At 43.2% G+C, this 20,373-nt stretch overlaps 1 protein-coding gene across 4 annotated transcripts in view; it reads right to left on the bottom strand.

Annotated features, from left to right (window-relative positions):
- Positions 1–373: 373 nt before the first annotated feature.
- The window catches only part of SORCS1 (sortilin related VPS10 domain containing receptor 1), a 559,183-nt gene continuing 539,183 nt past the window's right edge, over positions 374–20,373 (bottom strand). The window contains exons 25-27 of one of the 4 annotated variants that reach the window (XM_060034102.1): positions 5,727–5,832; positions 5,444–5,604; positions 374–645 (exon numbers count right to left, since the gene is read on the bottom strand). In XM_060034102.1, coding sequence (XP_059890085.1) covers positions 578–645; positions 5,444–5,604; positions 5,727–5,832 — 335 coding nt within the window. In that variant the 3' untranslated portion in view covers positions 374–577. Of the gene's footprint in view, positions 646–3,389; positions 3,962–5,443; positions 5,605–5,726; positions 5,833–20,373 lie in introns of those variants that run through there. The other 3 variants (XM_060034103.1, XM_060034104.1, XM_060034105.1) reach the window with 3 other exon arrangements.

The following is a 20,373-nucleotide window of genomic DNA, read 5'->3' as shown; positions in this document are numbered from 1 at the left end:
ACAAATTTGAATGTGTTTGTTCCATATCAATAATTTCTCATTTTGAATGAACAACAGTGAGAATGTTACTCATTCCAATGTAAACAGCTTGGAGTGATTTTTTTAAATATTATAGAATAAAGTAACAGTAAAGCAACAGATATTATACAGTCACCTGAAATGCAGGTTAGAATTTAGGTAGTAGAATATATATCCTACGTTGATAACAAAAAACCCAAAACTCCCCAAAAACCAAACCCCTCAAACCTGTAGCGTTTACTAAATTCTCATGCAATTAGTCTTTATGAAACCCTATAGATGCATCGCTTCTATATCTGGACTGAACACCGAAGTTTGGAATAAAATAAACACCTTGAGGCATAGACTTCAGAGACATTATCTGTTTAATAAATATGACTGTAAAAGCAATAAACAAGAGCAATTATACATTACACTACATAGTATTTAACAAAAAATACATCAAAAAAGTCATTTTAAAATTAGAAGTAGTTCAATACTATAAGAAAACTTTCTTTTTTTTTTTTTTTTAAATTGGCTTCCTATAAAAATAAGTTGGCAAATGGGGGAATTTCAATGCTCAGTTGGAATCCTGGAAAACACAGCTGCCAAGCACCCCATTCCTCTCAAAGTTGCTGTTTGGAACTTCTGAAAAAAAGCAAAGCAAACCTCTGCATTTTGGACAGTGAATCCAATCAAAAATAAGGCAAAGGAGAAAACGTTGGTTGGGTCGTTCAGGGTAGAGCACGCAGTTTGCCTTCTGGGATTTTGGAAAACATTGCAATATCAGATTTGTAGCTTGCCCTGAATCTTACCTTCCCCATCCATCCCTCCCCACCCATTCCTCTGGCCTCAAGCCTACCAAACTCCTCATTGTGTCTGCACCTGCTGTTGTTGAGTAGGTAGGCACTTGGGTCCCTCCCACTGGCAGCTCCTCATTACTACCTTCTCTTCAGGATTGAGCTGGCATGGCCTAGTACAGTGGTTCTCAAACTTTAGTGTATTTCACAATCACCCAAAGAGCTTGTAAAAACAGATTGCTGGGCCCCAACCCTGGAGTTTCTAATTCAGTAGGTCTGGGGTCAGTGGGACCCAAAATCTGTGTTTCTAACAAGTCCGAGGTGATGCTGATACTGCTGGTCTGGGTACCACGCTTTGAGAAACGAGCTAGATCATAAGAATAATAAGGTCCCCTCTGAGCAGTACTTGGCCTCACTAGTCTCCTACAGGTGGGAGGGAGCTCTGAGGAGAGGCACATGAGGACCCTGGAGATGCTGAATGTAGAACCAGCCATCTCTGATCACCTTCCAAAACGCCAGGCATCTCATGTCCACCTCTATTTTAGGTTAGGACTTACAAGCCCTTCTTCGCTGTGTCTTCTCATGTATTCATTCATTTCTTCTTTCAACAAACAACTTTCTTAATACCTACTCTAGGCAAGGCACTGTGTTAGATTGAGTGTTATTCCCTTTTTCATAGTTTAACAATGAAAATGATTGAACTGCAACTCTGAGGACTCCCTGTACTGTTGTGAATGAGCCTCTTTTGGTTTCCAAACACTCTGTTTTCCAGATAAAATTTGGGAGGCTCCAACTGAAGAGATTCAATGAGGATGTTTCCCATGGGATAGGAAGCCTGGCAGGTTGAGGATCATTTGAGTTCTACAAAGAGATGGCTGCCTTAGGCAGAATCCGTCTCCCAGATTCATACCGAGCATCTCCAGCCATAAAATCTTCTGCTTGATTAACTTCTGACTGAAGTGTTGCCACTCTTCCCCTACTTGAGCTACACAAGGGCAGTGGTTGTCAGGACCTTTAGGGCACCCCCATTGTCCCCAGGGCCCTGCGATACCCTGACGCTGGCCTGGGGACATGGCCAAGTAGGAGGCTACACTCTGAGAGGTCTTTTGAAACCACTTTCTCCTACATTTTAGAGTGGGCTTTATCCAATCCATAATACTCCAAGGGCTCCTGCTTCACATACTTTTGTTTCCCTCTTTCTCTGGACCTTCTTTCATGATGGCCCTGGGAGAACTGGGATTTCTTCATGCTTTGAGCCCACCTGCTTGAGTCTGATAACTCCTCCTCTTTATGCTTATTAAATTTTCCTTTGCTGATACTATGCTCAGAGATCAGAAAACACACATGTAAGAAGTCTAGGGTCATCTTACAATAATCACAATCCCATCCTAATATAAGACAAGACCTCCGTATAATCTCAAGACTTTTTGACACTCAAACATCAAATCCATTAACCTGCTTCTTCTTCTGCTTAACATTGGTTTCATTTTACAAATATTTTCACTCTACTGTGAGAGGGGAAATACTGGGTAATAGCAACCATCACAGGAGGAAATTGCCCTGCCACATAGTAACACGTTCAAAACATTTCTCACAAGAATCTTCTGGAATCTGACTGCAGGAGATTTTTGTTAAGGTGTGACAAAACCACTATTCATCTGTATGTTTTCTTTTCTAAGGTACATGGGCCAGGTTTGAATTGCTTTGCATATCTCAACTCTTTCACACACATTATATGTTTCCAGGGGGGAAGGGCAAGGATATTTGGAAGAGGCAGGTCTACAGGAGGATACAAAAAAAAAAATACATGAAGCTAAACCCTGCAGGGCAGGATGCTGCTTGGTCAGTGTGTATGTAGGCTGCATGCATGGGCGTGTGCAAAGTTGACAGAGAGATCATTAGCTTTGGGTGGTGGAGGCAGGGTTGCCAGAGGCGAGGCTAGTATTTAAAGAACATCAGGATGAATGCCCAGAATCTGGCAACATGTTTGGGAAGAAAAGGCAGGAGCAGTTGAAGGATAACTTGGGGACTGGAAGGAAGAGACACAAAGACATTGACAGATCACGACCACACGTGGAGAGCAAACAAATGGGAAGGTAAGAATGCGGGTAACTGGGATTCTGTTTTCTACACAGGGCAGGAGTAGGAAAAGCTACAAGGGGAAGCTGTCGTGATGGGAAGGGGGGAACAGGAAACACAGGTCCACTTTTGACACTCCTGCCCGACTGCCTTCCTTCTTTCCCTATTCTGCCTGCATCCATGGAACTTGAACTTGCTTCTTTGTCCCTGTGGCCGTACAGAATGGAGAAGGCAACCTGTGGCCCCTGCCGGCCAACAGAGCTCCCGAAGATAACTTAGAAGGGGAAAATGGCAACAAGTAAAGTGGAACAGAGAAACAGCCCAGGGTTTCAAACTCCTGTGCATGTCTTTGTGTCTTGTGAAAAGGGCTGGGGTAGCTAATCTACCCATCAGCCTGTAGAGCTAAAATAGCTGTTAAGTCTAGAGCCAAGAATATTTCCAAAAATACATGCAGATTTCCTTGGCCTGTATATGTTAGGAATTTTCTACAAACACAACCAATCAGAAAAAGGAGAGAGGAGAAGAAAGGGGGAGGGGAGTGTTTTTTCCATTAAAATAGAGCACCTGTACACTGCCCCTCCAAGCATGTTCTCAAGGTACTGTCCACATGCACAGGCTTAAAGCTAAAAACCCTTGTTGTCTGTGTCTGAAGAATTAAAAAGTCCCGATGCAGTGAGTGTTTGTTTGTTTGTTTGTTTAGATTTTGATTGTTTTTATTTTATTTGTTTGTTTTTGTTTTTACTGGCGTCCTCCAGTCAAACATTTACATAGGTAGGGATTTCTTTTGTGCTTTGATTCTCAGCAACTATGGAAATACTTCCTGGCAAAATAGGAAACAGAACAACAAAGAAAAAAAACACAAAGTTAGTGGTCATGGAGAAGGATGCACTTGACAAGAGCGAAATTCTTTCCTGATCAGCAGGTCGCCTGTAGCCTTTGGGGGTTTTCCTTAAATGGCAAATTGAGCCCCAGCAGATCCCCGCTTTGGCGTTGAAGGTGGAGTGGCGTGTCTTGCTCTTTGCAATCGGAGAGATGAGTCACCAGGTTGAGTAGAAGGGGAGGAAGGGGAGGGTAAAGCTACTCTCCTAAGAGAAAACGTGTAACACTTACTCATTTAATGACACTGGCAATGGAAAGGTGTCAGAGACGGTGTAACGTGCTGGGAGCTCTTCCTGGCGAAGGAGGGATTGCTACTTTAATAAAGCAAACAGCAGCTGCACTTCATACCCCATGGAAATGGGACTGAAAACCAAATGACCCACAAAAATGCACTTAGAAGCTTTAGAAGTAAATAGGGTAAACGCTTCTCTGGACTTGGAGACAGAAAAGCCTTTTTCTTTTTAACCCAAAGCAATTACGCATTTCTCACCGTCTCCCCAAATAAGAGGAAGCACACTGTGAAAACTGGACACCAGATGCGGGGCTATTGTTATTATTACCTCTGATATGAGCCTGGCAGCACATTTAAATTTCGCCTTAATACAGCCACAGAACGTTCCCATGTTCATTTAAAGAGAGGGCTCTGTCTCCCTTTAAGAACTCATTTTTCCCCCAGGTACCAGATTAACAGTCATAGGACGTTCTAGGTGATTTGGCATTATCACATCAGAGTGAAGCATGAATGCTTATATAATAATTTATCCATCAGAGTCAGCAATGCAGGGTCTAGATGGGAACATTTACAGCTTCAAGTCCTAGGGTCATCAGACAGGAGGAGACAAGGAGAGAAATGGATCACAATGGTGGTCCCATGGGTTTATCTAAGTTCCTGGGAAATGCCCTCCACAATAAACAGCAGAACTTAGCAATGACCCTGAGACTCTCTATACCTAGCTGTTGGCTTCCCATGCTTCCTCCCCAGACAGAGAGTGAGCCCTACTGAATTACGCTGAAATCCAGTTTTAAGACTCCTGGTAGGGCACAGGTGAAAAGGAGGAAGAAATCTGCCCATCTGCTCTGTGACAGTCTAACCCTCCAGCACTCTCTCTCAGGAAACCCCACTCCTGAGATAAGTTCTGCCAACTTCATGGCTCTTGAATTCTCAGGTTCCGTGTTTCCCGGGGGGCAGTTTTTGATTACTGCTAGATTTAAAACAATCCCAGGGTGATCGGTCTGTCTTTCTTCCACGCATGTTCTGGAGCCGTGTGCCCTCCTTAGAGCTGTCTCCAGGTGGGGCTGCCACAGCTCGCTCTGGTCGTTAGACACCCTCAGACCATGCCCAGCCCTCCAGACCAGCAGGTCCAGCCTCTGAGGCCTGCCCTTCTTGTATATTGTTAGAACAAACACTTTGCTCTTTGACCATGAACACTTGAAGCCCAATGTTTCAGCAAGGGTTTTTGAAAAAAAGAGGAATAAACTCATAAGAGAAAAAAAAAAACATAGGAGCAAGAAAGGTTTTTTTTTTTCTCTTTCTAATGGAAAGAAGCAGGGAAAGAGGCATCTTAGCTGTTTCTCTCAGGGGTGTTAGAGCAGAAAAAGTGGTTACGTCAAGCCAGGAAGGGGTTAGAGAGAGAGCCAGCCATTGACTACTCAGGCCGAACAGCTGAGGGCTGCCAGGAATCATTTACCTATGAGTTGGGACTCCACCTTCTCATCTATCAGCTGGCCAGGCCGCCTGAGCTCGGTCTGAGGGATACAGGGCCTGCTTTCAGGGTGACTGACTTGACTGACCATCTCTTGTTCTTTCTCATTCTGCATCTGGGCATAAACATTAATCCCCGGGATCTTCCTAAAACATTAACAGAAACCATCACTGCTGTGCACGGGACACGGACATCGCTGCGACAAATGCTTCTGAACCTGTCATGGGAGAAGGGGGAAGGGGGGAGACACGGACGGAGGGACACGCACCTTTTGAACTTGTAGATGACGAACACCGCCAGCCCCACAAACACCACGGACAGCAGCATCAGCATGGCGGAGCCACTATGGGTTGGAGTGAGGTCCACCAGCGGGGCTAGGGGAGAAAGCAAGGCATGGTCATGGTCACGAGCAGGCAGGTGGGTGGGCGTGACTCTGCGACAGGCTTGCACTGTTCACACAGAGGTACGGTGAGTCCCGGAAAACCACGTGGGACGTACACACAAGACGCATGTCACACGGCTTGACATGCAGATGCATCTGAGCCTGTCCCAGCCCCCAGAAGGCTCCAGCAGGCCTGTTCAAGAAGCGCAGTGGAAAATTTAAAGCACAGACTCTGGAGCCAGACTGCTTGGATTCAAGGCCTGCTCTATCATGTGCTGGCTGTGAGCTCCTGGGCAAATTACTTCACCTTCATGTGGCTGATAGGGTGACATGAGAATAAAAGTGCATATCTCATTAGGTGTTTGTGAGGATCAAATGAATTGATGTATGTAAAGCACTGGCCACGGTGCTAGGCACATAGTAAGACCTTTATATAAATCTTAGCTTTTATTGCTACTGCTATTATTACTTTGAATCAATATTTATAATAATATAAGTATTAAATTTTCCTACACTCTGAATGAAAGCTTTTCCCACTAAGCAATGCAGAAAACCAGAAAAAAACATCAACAGGAATATTTTTATGAATGATCCAACCCCTCTAACGCCTATCCCGGCAACTGCCATATGAGAGAAAGGACTGGTTGCTTACATTTTTTGCACTTGGAAACTGATGGCTAAGTGACTATTGTACAAGGGCAGCTGCTCTGATGCTGGAGGAGGAATGTGCAGTCCAGGGTCGTCTCCATAACTTGCCCAAGTCCTGACAGCTCGCGCCAGGAGGTGGCAGCCTCTCAGAGGCAGTGAGTTCTCCACTTGGGCCAAACAGATGCCTTGGCAGCCATAGAAGATTCTCCCTCCTTAACTCTGCTTGTAGCGTGCAGCTCTGGGGAACACGTCTCTCTGCCTCCAAACCCTGCTCCTCTATCTCAGGGTCAAGCCTCCTCTACTTTAATGACTTTGTTTGCAATTAATTTTTACCCTCTAGAAAAGTGATATTTTGCAAACGTAGCATAGCTCCAGCATAAAAGGCAAAGCCACACGTACCCCTTAGAAGCCTGGATGCGGACCTTTACCTTCCATCAATCTAAGCAAAGCCTGATACCCAGAAATTCAGGTGACCTTTAAGCACCATTTTCCGTGGCTTTTCTCTGTTGAAAGCCAAGAGCGCAACATTCTGGTCACCCAGGTAAAAAATTCAAGAATAGGTGACTGTAATGTTGATGATTTCAGACAAGACCCGAGACTGCTTCTGCTCTGTCTGGTTGTTGAAGACTTACTTCCCAGCCATGCAGTAACCACTACTGGGAAGCCTATCCCATGTACCAGTTTGGGTGAAAAACACAAGTGAAGCCCTTTTTCTCAGAACACGGGCTTAGTTATTATAGTCGAATCAGCTTTTAGGAAGCACTAAAATGAAGCAACCTCTGTGATTCTCTCTCCTCTGTGAGTCAAGCAGAGCTTAAGCTGTGAGGTATGAGTGTGTGACGAGACAGGAGTGGTTCACTGAATGGAACACCCAAGGCAAATGTGCTTCCAGCTCGAAATCGAAAAATTAAGGTCTCTTTCATTTACTTAGGCAAACACAGTGCAAAGGAGTCCAGAAATGCTTCAGAACTCATACCACTATTGGCAGGAAGTCAGGAGGGAAAGAACACCTTCCATTTATCAGACATTATTGCAACTGACTTTCACCAATGGAAGGTGGGGTGGTGATCGTCACTGAGCAGACACGAAGAGTGAGGGCCTCACTGGTTAGTGTCATTCCAAAGGACTCAGAAATAGTGAATGGAAGAACTATGACTTAAACCAAGTCTCTCTCTCTCTCTCTCTCTCTCTCTCACACACACACACACACACACACACACACACACATACACACACACACACACACACACACACATACACACAATTTTCTATATACTTCAATCCTGGGCTAATTTCAGCAGGAGATACCTGAAATTTAAAAAGATATTTCTGAGAATGGGGATGAAGGGCAAAAGCAGAGCACAAGAAGCAACTTAACAAGTGACAAAGTCAAAATATGATTAAGTTTTCAAAGGACCAATTAGAATCCTAGGTCATTCACTTTTCAACATGGATGACATGAATACGCACATCTATATGCATATGTGTGTATTTATGGGTGGTAGTTGTGCATAGAGAAATGGAGCCTCATGCACCCACCACCCTTCAACAACCATCAACCCACAGATAATGTTATTTCTACCCGCGTCCAGTGCCCACAAACCCCAACACTGGATTATGTTGAAGCAAATCTCAGTGATCGTACAATTTCACCTGTAAGTCTAAAAGATAAGGTCTCTCTCACTCTCTTTCTCTGGACATTATCACAATACCGTCATCATACTTATGGAAATAATACTGGAAAGCTATTTTAAAGGTCATCTTCTAATGCAAACCCCTAATGTGACAGGGAACAAAGGGAGGCTCAGGGAGGAGCTCCAGACTGTAAGGACGGTTAGAGGCAGGTTAGCTTGATTAGCTGAGCTTCTGATTCCCAGCCAAACACTCTTGCAGAAGACGCAGAAGAATATCAGTGTTACGGAGCAACCAGGAAGAACACCGAGGCTGCTTGAAAGGGTTGGCATTTGAAATGAACGGAAAACTAAAGGGAGGAAATTGCTCTAGCCAGGCTCTCACTGACACAGAAAGCAAACACGCAAATGGACACTATTTCCCTTCTCTTCCCTTCCCCCTCCTGTCTCTACCCATCACAAGCTGAGCTCTTTCAATTCTAAACCACTCCCACTCAAATCATCATTCATAAACAGGTGGCGTTAACAGTGTTAAATAATTAGCATATTACTTTGGGAAAATGAGCTTCTGTATCCTGAGTTCTAACATGTGTGCTCTCCGCTCCCAGCCCCACCCCTATCTCTGCATCACTTAGTCACTGCTTAGCGGCAAGAAGCAGGCAAGCAGGCAGCAGCGGTGAGAAGTTGAGTAGCACTGGCCTCTGGGTCCCGGGGGTGGCTTCTGCTGGCTGATCTGTGCCTGAGTATACACCGGACTGCCATTGCTCCACACAGCCTCAGATGCATGGCTTAATTTGCCTAGCACTAGTAGGTGGGTTTGTGTGTGTTTTGCTGGGGAATGAAAACTTGTGATAAATGGGTTTTAGCTTGCTGTGTGCAATAAGCATAAATTAATCCCTCTCCAACTGCAGCCTAAACAAGGTAGAAGGGGCAAGTGCTGAGTGGTTTATTTGCCACTGTTCACAAACACAGTAAAGCACGGTCATGGGGTACAGCACGTGACTTAGCGATTCTAAGTCTGGGGCTGGCACACGTCGTTTCTACAATCCTGCAGAAATGCACTGCGTTATTATATTCTATTCAAGAGGACCCAGATTGATTATAATAATAGTGCTGCTTACAGGAATAACAAGTCTTCTTGTGAAAAGTGATCGATACACAGTGAGTGCTAAATACAAGGGCACAGCTAACGTGTATGAGAGAAGAGTGAACTTAAAACGCCATGTTTGGGGTGAGGTAACTGATATGGTCCCTTTTTGAAATCAGATTCTTACCTGGCCGCTTGCTGACAAGCTAAATGACTTAAACTGAACCTCAGTTTTCTCGTCTGCAGAATGGAGATAAAATTAGTGCCTGTTTTAGCAAGTTGTGAGGATAAAATAAGATGAAATTTATAAAGCAGTGACAGGGTGTCTGGCACACGCCCAGTAGTTTTAAAACTGTCGTATCATTGTTATCATATTTCTGAAAGTGTATTCTACAGAGAACAAGCCCTGAAAAATGACTAGAGTCCATGGTCAGATAATTTTGGGAAATGGTATATGTGGCATTCCCCATCTTGAAGATTCAGTATATGAAAGCTGATAGCAGTCTTTCAGGAAAGAAACTCTATGGTAAGACTCCACTATAGAGTTTCACAAAGTCATTAGAGTACAGACCCTTTACAGACTTAGGTCCCACACAACACACTTAAGGAAATGCCTCACCTGGAGCATCACTAAGCCCTTTTGCTGCAGCCTTGCCCCTTTGGGTTATTTCTAAGTTTTAAAGTCAACAATATGGGAGCATCACCTGGTGAAGCCCCACAAATACCCTTACTGCTGTCTGTATTGACTCTCATTCTATCAAAGGGACTTTCTTGGAGGACTTCTACCTGCTCTATGACCTTGGAACTTTGAACTCGTACTGCATTTCTATTCCAGAACTTAGTGCTGTCAAGAAGTTACAAAAGCAAGTTCAACTTTGTCATAACTTGCTTTTATTTTTCCTCTCCTGTCTCCAAAGCAGACCCAAGCCAGCCTTTACTTACATGCCTTGAATATCATAAAATCCATGTGGCTGAAATCTCTTCTTCAGAAATTAAGGTTATATGGGAATGGCACGGAGAACGTTTATCTAGATCATAGAAAGGGTTGACAGGCCTTTATGACAGAGCGCCCTCACTTGTCTCATAGCCCTTCCTTCCAGTTCAAGTCCAAACCCAATCATAACAGTCTTAAGGATTGCTATAGCCTCTTGATCATAAAGCCATGATCTTGCAGGTCAGACTGGATGGGAATTCCCAGGGAAGGCTCTAATGGCTAGTGAAGCATGGCTACTAGTTTTAAACTGAAGATGAGTCTTCAGGAACACCTAGTCACCTCAGGTTGAGGTCACTTGGCCAAATAATGACAACCGTGGATACCTCAAAGACCAAGCTTATCACTGTAATTGACAGGAAGAGAAGGATGCCTTTTGGTTTCCAAGGGTGGCAAGTCAGTGAGGTATCCTGTTTACTACGTAAAGCGTTTCTCAAAGTATAATTTCCTGACCACGTGAATCAGAATCACCTGGAGAACTTGTGAAAATGCAGTTTCCTAAGCTTCACTTGAGAAAAAATATATCAGTCTCTGAGAGTGAGTCCCAGAAATCTACGTGTGGAACAAGCTACACAGGTCATTATTATGCATACCAGCTTGAGAGTACTGTGTGGTAAGCCCCTCCAACTGTCACTCATAAAACACCCAGTTCTTATCTTTAGAGTGTGCCTGACCTTTATACACCCTGGGTCACTAAAACAAAACAAAACAAAACAAAACAAAACAAAACAACACATCCCTTGATTGCTAATAGTACTTCAATCCCATTACGACTTCAGGAGAATTTTCTAAACTACCTAAAAGGCATCTCAAATCTCCCCTAAGAGACCGCTCAGCCCCATCTAGATTAATTGCGTTACTGGATCAATTCTCTACTTCTTTCTGCGCCCATGCCTCGAGCACCTTGAATTTGAAGCTTCTCCTACCAAGAGGTGAAATCTGTTTCCTCACCCCCCTGAATCTGGGCTAGCACGGCGACTTGATTTGGCGATGGCATGCACACAAGGGACGGTGCTCCAGTTGTGAGCTTCAAGGCCTTGTGCACCTTTGCTCTCTCTCTTGGAATCCTATCATGGCCATGTGTGAGCAAGCCCAGGGAAGCCCACTGAAGGAGATGAGAGACCATGTGGAGCAGAGCTTAACTATACCAACGGAGGCTGTTCTAGAGCCAGCCTACAGCCAGCTGACCCCCAACACGGGGACAGCTCAGTCGAGATCAGCAGAGCTCCCTACCCAAGAATCCACGGCTGACTGCAGACACACAAGGAGCACAGATAAATCCAGAAGAACCACTGAGCTGATCCACAGACTCATACACAATAATAAAGGCTTACTGTGAAGCCACTGAATTTCGGGGTGGTTTGTTACATAGCAATAGCTTATTAACATCTTCTCTCTTCAAAACTCTTCTCTTCCAACTGATTAAACATCCAATTAGTAATTCTTACTGTTGGGCTCTATATTATCAAATTCTTGGTATGGACGTCTGTCCCCACTGGCAGGGTGCCAGGGCGTAAGTAACATGACCATAAACGTTCTTTTCCAAACCAGGACACTTTAAGAATGAAAGGAAATGCTATGAAAACTGATGTAGACACAACAGATATGGCCTGACCGTCTTGGTCACTGTAGGTGTAAGAAACTTGGTGTCTAAAAGGTAGCTTGTCCTAGATTCTGGTATCTTCTCTGTATTATGTATGTGTTCTCCTGCCTTCATTTTCTCCTGCCAATTTCTCTGGACTATCTGCCTTGCCTTTCCCATGGGGAACGGTACCTCCTGCATCCTAACTACTGCTTCTTTCCAATCTGATGCATGCTTGTACCCCGTTTCTGAACTGTTCATCTGATCACTCTTTCCTGACCATTCTCTGCCCAAGAGATTCTAGGTGCATCCTCAGGCCAATTACCCTATAGTCATTTCATGCCTTTTTATGGGCCCAGGAAATCTTAGAAAAAAATGGTGAAGAAAGAATCTTTAGAATATAAAGAGCAACTTCATTGCTGATATATTTATGAAAGTATCACATTTGGTTTAGTCACATTGGATGTCACGTTTAACATCTCAGCACCTGTTATTAGTTATCATAATACCATAAAAGCTTAATAACTGTTAAAAACCACTGGGTACACGTGTCTGTGAAACAGCTTAATTATTTGTAGAGGAAAAAAATGATCTGGGGGGAAAAACAGAAGGAAGGAAAAATATTACTAGCATGACTTTACTCGCAAAAGACTTGTGACTGATAACTGTGTAGGTAATAAGGCAACCAGAGACTAAAGAGACAGAAAAATGTATTTGGCTGTGGAAGAATTCCACTAGTACTAATTTCATCCCTAAATGGCAAATGTTATCGCAACAATTTATTTTACTTTACAGTTCCAAGCTCCACAACTCTACGGTTTGGCATCTGCATCTATAATGATGTGGCTTAGATTATAGTGAATTTTCTAAAGCTTGTGGACTCATGCTAATTCTGCCTTCAAGTGGAAGGGGTTTCTCAATGTAAACTGTCGGGCAGAATTCGTGACGTATCTTGACCTAGACTGAAATTCTGAGTACCTTATCCCCTCTCACGTTGACTCATAACATATCCAGAGGCAGCAACTGAAGCTGGGAAATATTAATTCTCTAATATGTCTGTGATAATATCTTTTTAGTACACCTGAAAAAGAAATTGAACCAGCCAGCAGCAACCACGGAGGCCAAGATAATACAAGATAACGGTTTTATTAAAAACCCACACATACCCTCGACAAAGGACAGTTTTCCTAAACATAATAGCTTAAACAAGGCAACTGCTAGACACACACGAGGGGTTCAGAGCAGTTACTGGGTGTTAAAAATTTTTTAAATTCAACCTGAGATTTGAGGCTCTTCCTTTGAGAAGTATTAACCTTTCAAATTTTTTATCATCAGTATCCAAAACTCCAGAAGAGCAGTGACCCCACTGGAAAGCTAAGAGTAGAAGAACACCCCGATTCTCTAATATGTGCAGAAATAACAGTGAGATGCGGATGTATCATTTTCTGCTCACTGTAGCACATTAATAACATCGAGATAATATCATTTGTTTAACTTCCATAGAACTCATGGCTATTCAATTACATCTGCCACTAACATTCTGGTTCACACTTTAATCATTTTTCAACTGCTTCACGGCCACAGCTCTTGGCTGGCCTTTGCCATTCATCTCGATTATGGATACAGTATATCCCACATTCAGAGACAGGCTTCATTTTCTCCCTACGCCCACTGTCATCCACCCATTCTGCCAATTAAGTAAGCTCCAAATATCGGAGGAATTAGATTTTAATGTTTATTACTAATTTCCTCCTACACTAAGTATCAAGGGTTCTTCCCTTTTAGTGCATGTCTCTGTTTTAGTGGATGCCCTGAGTTGTAAATCAGATTTATTGCTGGAGATAGCTCAGCACCTTTCCTTGTTATGCAGATGGATTTCTGTCTGTGGAATGCTCTTTAAGAGCAGTGGTTGAGACTGGTGAAAGGCCTGGCTGCATAAGCATCCCTTGGGGAACTTGTTACAAACACAGATTCGTGGATATCTCTCCCTGGGATTCTGATTCCAGGGATGTGCAGTGAGGCCTGAAGAATCTCTACTTTTATGAAGTTTCCTCGGTAATTTGATGTACAGTCAAATTTAAGAACAACTGCTTTATAGCAGGGATTGCGTACCCTGGGTTATAAAGAGATTTTCCAACCACAGAACAGGCTGACATTTATCCCAAATATTTTGAGGGAACCAGTCAGCACCAGCTCTTCCAGTCTCTGTGTAGAAGTCTCAGCAGCCAAGTTTTGGTTGATTTACCCAATAAATAAGCCCTGAAAAATGCAAAAAATCTCGAAGTGCTGTTGTTTGTCATTTAGTATGAATCCATCTAGGTAGCGTCTGTGTCCTCAAATAAGATGTAGTGTTGTCCCTTGCTTGCTCAGTCTTTAATTTCTATTCTTATTGCCATCATCTATTCTACCAAAGAAGAATCAACACATTTTTGTGTGTGTGTGTGGTACGCGGGCCTCTCACTGTTGCGGCCTCTCCCGTTGCGGAGCACAGGCTCAGGACACGCAGGCTCAGTGGCCATGGCTCACGGGCCCGGCCGCTCCGCGGCATCTGGGATCTTCCCGGACCGGGGAACGAACCCGTGTCCCCTGCATCGGCAGGCGGACCTGCAACCACTGCGCCACCAGGGGAGCCTGAATCAACACATTTTTTAAGCTGCTTCCTCCCCAGCCCCCTTCCCCCTGTCCCCACACCCCCACTCCAAAGTATAATCACTGAATTTACTCCTGATCATGCGTGTTCATAGGAACAAAGATACAGAGTTTGATGTAGCTTGAAAGATTTGTTTCAGCAATTAGGTCTTTAATTTATTACCTGTCAGCAGATTCCCTTCACCTGGCAATCTACTAAAAGATGATAAAATAAAGCTCGCAGTTTAAAGCAGTCTGGCGTCCTGGTCTCCTCACCTGAGTGTCAATCCCCTATTCCCAGCTTCCTCTTAAGGTTTTTCACTTGTATGTTTTACGGCACCCAACCCGACATGGCCATGAAACTTAGCTTCTTTGGCAACTAAAAAAGAGATTCCACCTCCTGGGATTCCAACTCTATCAAATAAATTACCATCTCTTGTTACCTGGGTTGAAAAATTCTTATAAAATGAGTAAATACTTTGTGAAAAGAGAAAGGATTACTGACTGTTGTCCAAACCTATTGTCTTTGAAAATCCTTTCGTCTGCCCCTTCTTTCCTTTTCCATGTGTATCCTACTTTGCAATATTAAACATGCATTAATGAGAGTTTTCTCACATCATGCACGGATGAGGGACAAAGTGCATGATATAAATGACATATCAAGTAATGGCATATTTGATTTCCCTGAATTTTATCCTTCTCTCTTTACTCTGCTCATAATTTTACTTTCAGTTAATATACCAATTAGGAATATTTTAGGGTATGTGTCTAGATGCCCAAACCAAGTATAAACCATACGATATCACTTTGCTGTGCTTCTGCTCAGCACCGCCCCTCAACCTGGCAGCCTTATTTCCTCTCATTTGGGTGAATTCCTATTCAATATGAATAGTTCATTTATTGAACTTTCTGCATGGAATGTTTTTCATCCTCTTCATTTAGAATTGGGGCCACTAGGGGCCTCAGGTCTAGCCAGTGTGCACTGAATGAGGGTCCTAGTTCATTTCATATCCCTGGACAAACCATAGCTTTAAAGGAATCACTGCAAAATGAGGCACAGAGTCACGTGAGAAGTAAGATGATACATGTGAAATGGACTGTGCCCTTGAGTAAATTCCAGGTTACCGGGGCAATGAGAAAACTAGTGGCATTTTAGGGATATTTTCTTAAGGGCTCAGGTTTGTTCTGCTGTAAGTACCTACACAGATCAAATGCTCTGCAAAGAGATTCTGAACCTTCCTGTGAGCCTTGCAGGAAAAACTCTCCCTAAGTCATCCCTATATCACAGCTCTTAAAATACAGGAGAAAATAAATAAATAAATAAATAAAGGCAGGCCAGGGTAAAAGCATGCATAAGACAGAACTCAAGGGAGACGTTACAAATGATGTGAAGAAGGTCTGGTTTGTTTGATCAGGTAAAGCATAGTGTAATCTAAGGCGTGAGACCCTGAGCTCTGTTATGAAGTGAGGCTGCTCTGGAAACGGTATCAGAGATCAGAGAAGTGAAATAAGGGCCAATAAGTTAAACTTGCTTCCCTCTCTTTCAGGAACATTCCTCTTGCCAGTCCGTCTCCCATTGTCCTTAGGACCTCTCGTTCTGGGACACAGAGTTCTAATTTTCCTTCCACCCACCCATTTCCCACAATGTGTATATCAACGACTATCCTAAATCTTAAGAGGATACCTGACATAAAGAAAGCACAGAGATGGGTTTTCCTTGTATGCTTACTGGATAAATGAGTGCAAGGCTCCACTCACTCACGGTAAGAAGTAACATGACATGGAGACAGGTTCACAGTTGAACACACTGACTCCAAAGGTTAACCGGCGGGGGGGGGGGGGATGGAATTTTTAATGCATCTCTACAGGTTATAAATTAATTATATATTTATGAAAGCAGTATTTATTGAGCACATGCTATGGGCAAGTTCTCTTCTAGGTACAATGACGGAGACGCTATAAAGATATGGTGAACTGTATCCTCGGGAAATTAAATAGGAGAGGTGATGATGATGATCAGACAGATACAGCTTAAAAAAGTCCACGTGAGTTCTGACAAGGGATAGATGGTATCCAGGCAAAGATCTCCAGAAAGATGCTATATGCAAATGTTGGCACTGAGCTGAGCCTTAAATACAGAGACACAAGAGATGGAGAAAAGTAGAGAAGGGGGAGAAATATTCCAATTGGGAATACCACGAGCAAAGGTACACTTCAGTCAAAACACCAGCATTTCCAGTCCAGCCCCCAGCTTGATTGAGCGCTTCTCCCTTTGTCTGCTCAACATAGCGCCAGCTGCCACGAGGTCCTAAAAGCCAAAGAGAGCCACTCAGGGTATGGCCCTCCCTCAAATTTCTTGATAACAGCTCTTCGTCCTCTCCTTATTCCCATACAGTCTGAAATCTTTCCTTTCTACAAGAGAGTTTTAGAAACCTAGCTGTCAGGAGTGATTAGGCCCTCAAGACGAATTGCACAGAAACTGAGAAGCAAAGGAATAGCTAAAAACAAAACAAGGACTGCGTTCAATGTTTAGCTCCACGTAGGCACCAAGTTAATGAATTCCCTAATAGAACACGTGGGGGAAACAAATGAAATCCAGTCTCTAATGCCATCCAGGTACCTGGAAATGCTTACCTTGTGTTCCCATAAAAGCAAACAGGGAACTGAGTTTGAAAAACAAAAGAAGGCTAGTAAATTCCTGAAAGGAGACAGTTATTTTTCCTTGGAGATGAACCAAATTATGCATTGCCTCTCCCACCAGCAACATACTCTGGCTCAAATATTTTTAAAAGAAGGCTGCTGAACATCTGCTAAGCAATTAATGGAATGCAGCAGTGTGCTGGAATGGTCCCTGGAAAGGTATTAGCAATCCTGCTTATGAGACATGAAATGTTGCAAGCAGTGGTCCTTTTTTCCTTTTTTAAACTGTAGTTTATTTTTATTTTCTGCCAGGGGGGTTGAGAGGAAGGGAAAGGAAGCTGAGGTGGAAGTTCTGCATCAAATTCTCTTCCTCACTGTGTCTTTTTTCCCCCAGGTATCTTTCTCCTTCTCTTCTAGCCATCCCAATATGAATGTGTTAATTTCAACTTAATCAAAGAAACTGCAGCAATTGTCTCAATCCAACTGATCCCCTACCCAATGTGCCAAGTTTTCTATGAGTGAAAGGAGAATTCCCTCATAGTCTACCACCCTGTCCTAATAGTTAAAAAAAAAAAAAAATTGGGCAGTTAGAGCTATAACCTAGGAACAATCACCAATGGGAAACTGATCCCTCCTATATTTTACTCCTCATCACAGTCATTGAAGAGTGCCAGCCTTAACACAAGCCTTGCCTCTTGCATATGAAAGTCTGGCTGACAGTGACTTTGTACCCTTAGATTCTGCCAGTCCTAACACTATTATGACAAATATGGCTAAAATCAATACAGAGAAAGTTTCCAAGGCTCAGTTATTGTGTCAGCCCTTGGCATTCTCTTCCTTTACTCTTCCAACTGGAGTTGATTATCCACATGTAAGTCTACATTTACTCCAGTCACCTAGCCAGGCATCCTAGGAAGCTCAATAATGCCAGGTGATCAGGTTTCGAATTACACTGCCAAAAGATGTAGGAGAGATACTATCAGATCTAACAGGGAAGAATCAGGGACAGCCCGAATGGTTGGGAGCCAAAGAATTTTCTCACTCTCTCCAAATTGGCCCAGTCTAAGTCTGGGCTTTTGCCTCAAACTGCAGTTTTGTTTTGTTCCCTTGGTAACTTTGCATAGTATCTATCTATGCTGCAGAGGTCTCTCCTTCAAATCTCAGTGTGTTCCCAGAACACACTCCCTTTTGCCAGCCCTTCCTCCCAGGGATCTGCGTACTGCTCCCCAAATTCCCAGCTGTGAAATGAAGTATGAACATTAATTGGATAAATTTTCCAGATCTTCCCAACTTTGCATTTGTCCTTGCCACCTGGAACTTACACTGGTGGGATTAATTTTTTGTGGTTATCAGGAATGGCCTTTCTTTCCCACATGGAACTACGGATTCATGGATGCCTTTGCTATATAAGTTTCCCTGACCAAGCCTCTGGCCAAATCAGTTTCAGCTAATTAGCCACTTTTTTTAACCTTATTTTTCAGCTGGATCCCAGCTCTAAACCAGATGTCATCACAGGAAGGCATCCTTAAGTACCACTTAAAATAAGATTCAAATTCAGGAAGCTAATCTGAACCACCTTTGGCGTGTGATGTGACAATCAGTTAAATAAAAACCAGGCATATTAAATAACTGTTGGAAGAGAGCGAGGTATGGGGAAGAAAAGGTATGAAATGCAAGTTGCCTCCAGAATTTGAGAGTGGGGTTAGTTCTCTGGCTATCTTGGTCTATGATGCTCCCCTTTCTAACAAAGTCCCTGGGGAGTGTTTTCTAATAAATCAGGCTACACTACAGTAAAATATGCTGCCTGAAGATAGCATTCCTTTAGAAGCAGAGTATGCTATAAAGGGATGAACTAGTTGGCCACATCCCTTCAAACCCAGAGTTCAGTATGGAGTATCAGGCATAGCTGTTTTTAACCTCTAAATTCAAAGGAAACAAGTCACTTTAGCTGTCGTAGGAGAAGATGATGAAGTTAAGGATGCCAACTAACAGGCAGGACTGTGTAGTTCGATGAAATAATCAGTAAACTTATTTCAACCAATTTCAAGTAGTTACTTTCTGTTCATTTGACAACATCTGTCAGTGGCTTGGCCATCAGCATGACTACAAGGGATGTTTCTGGACTTTGTTTTCCAGTTCAACCAGCTAATGTGTAACTGCCACGTGTCACCACCATTCACCGAAGACCAAAGGCCAACCTTCTTGGTAGGAAAAAGCCAGTCTTGATCATCAAATGCTCTGAGATAAGTTGGCAGCCTTCGTTCAGGTCTCGGGCTTAAGGGATGCTAGATGCTTCATAGTTTGCTTTTCTCTTACACTTTCTTATTTTCTTCAGGACCTTTTCATCATTCGGAAGGTGGCATTTGTTAACGCACTTCCTCCCTGGCTTTCCCCAGTGATGGAAGCGTCATGAAGGCAGAGACTTTATCCCATGCTGAGAACACTTCTTGGCTCAGAGTAGCCAGGAACTCGGTAAATGTCTGTTCGACAGATGAATTAGGAGGACAAGCTGCAGAATAGCTAGTCGGCCCTACTCAATCCTTTCTCTTAAGAGTCACCTTTCTCAGGTGACACTGAATCCATCACACCTCTGCTCCTAGGTCTCCACGGCTTCCCAGAGCCCACCAAAGGAAGTACAAACGGCTCAGCCTGGCATATTTCCACCCTCCCACCTCCGTATCCTATGCTCAGGACACTGACTTTCAAATATCTGGTTTTTTTTAAGCAGTGCTTATTTTTTTTTAAAGAAAAAACATTTTATGAAACCCTAATAAAGAAAAAAGATGGAATCCAAGCAGAAAAGAGGCCAATGGCCAACCTGTTTGGCCATCCTCTAGACCTAGGCACACCTCCAGGAAACCAGAGAATGGACTTGGAAACACCTGATCTTTGTTCCCACTTATTCAGCATCCCAAAGCCCTCAAGGCTTTCATGTTCCTTCCTTGGTGCTTCAGTACTTGGAATAATCTCTTGAGTTCAGTCCTTTCTATCTTTCAAGATCCTTCCCAAAGATTACTTCCTCCATGAAGCTTCCCTGGGTCATTTTGACTGGGTAAAATTTACCCCTGCTTTAAATTTCTTATAAAACTCTGATTGTTAGGAATAAAAAGAATAAAAAGAAAAATAATACCTTACTATGCACCAGGCACTTCTCTAAGTGCATTACCTAAATTAACTCAATCCTCACGCAATCCCATTGTCATAGATGCGACAGAGAAGTTAGTTAAGTCTCCTCTCAAAGTCCATATAGTAAGCAAGTGATGGAGCAAGACTGAAACCAATAGTCTGGCTACACAACTGCAAAGTCCAAGAGCTTAGAAACGTTC

The sequence above is a fragment of the Delphinus delphis genome, chromosome 16 (genome assembly GCF_949987515.2).
Source record: "Delphinus delphis chromosome 16, mDelDel1.2, whole genome shotgun sequence".
Taxonomy (NCBI): Eukaryota; Metazoa; Chordata; class Mammalia; order Artiodactyla; family Delphinidae; genus Delphinus; species Delphinus delphis.
The sequence above is the reverse complement of the archived record's forward strand: the minus strand, read 5'-3'. Positions and strand labels throughout refer to the sequence as shown.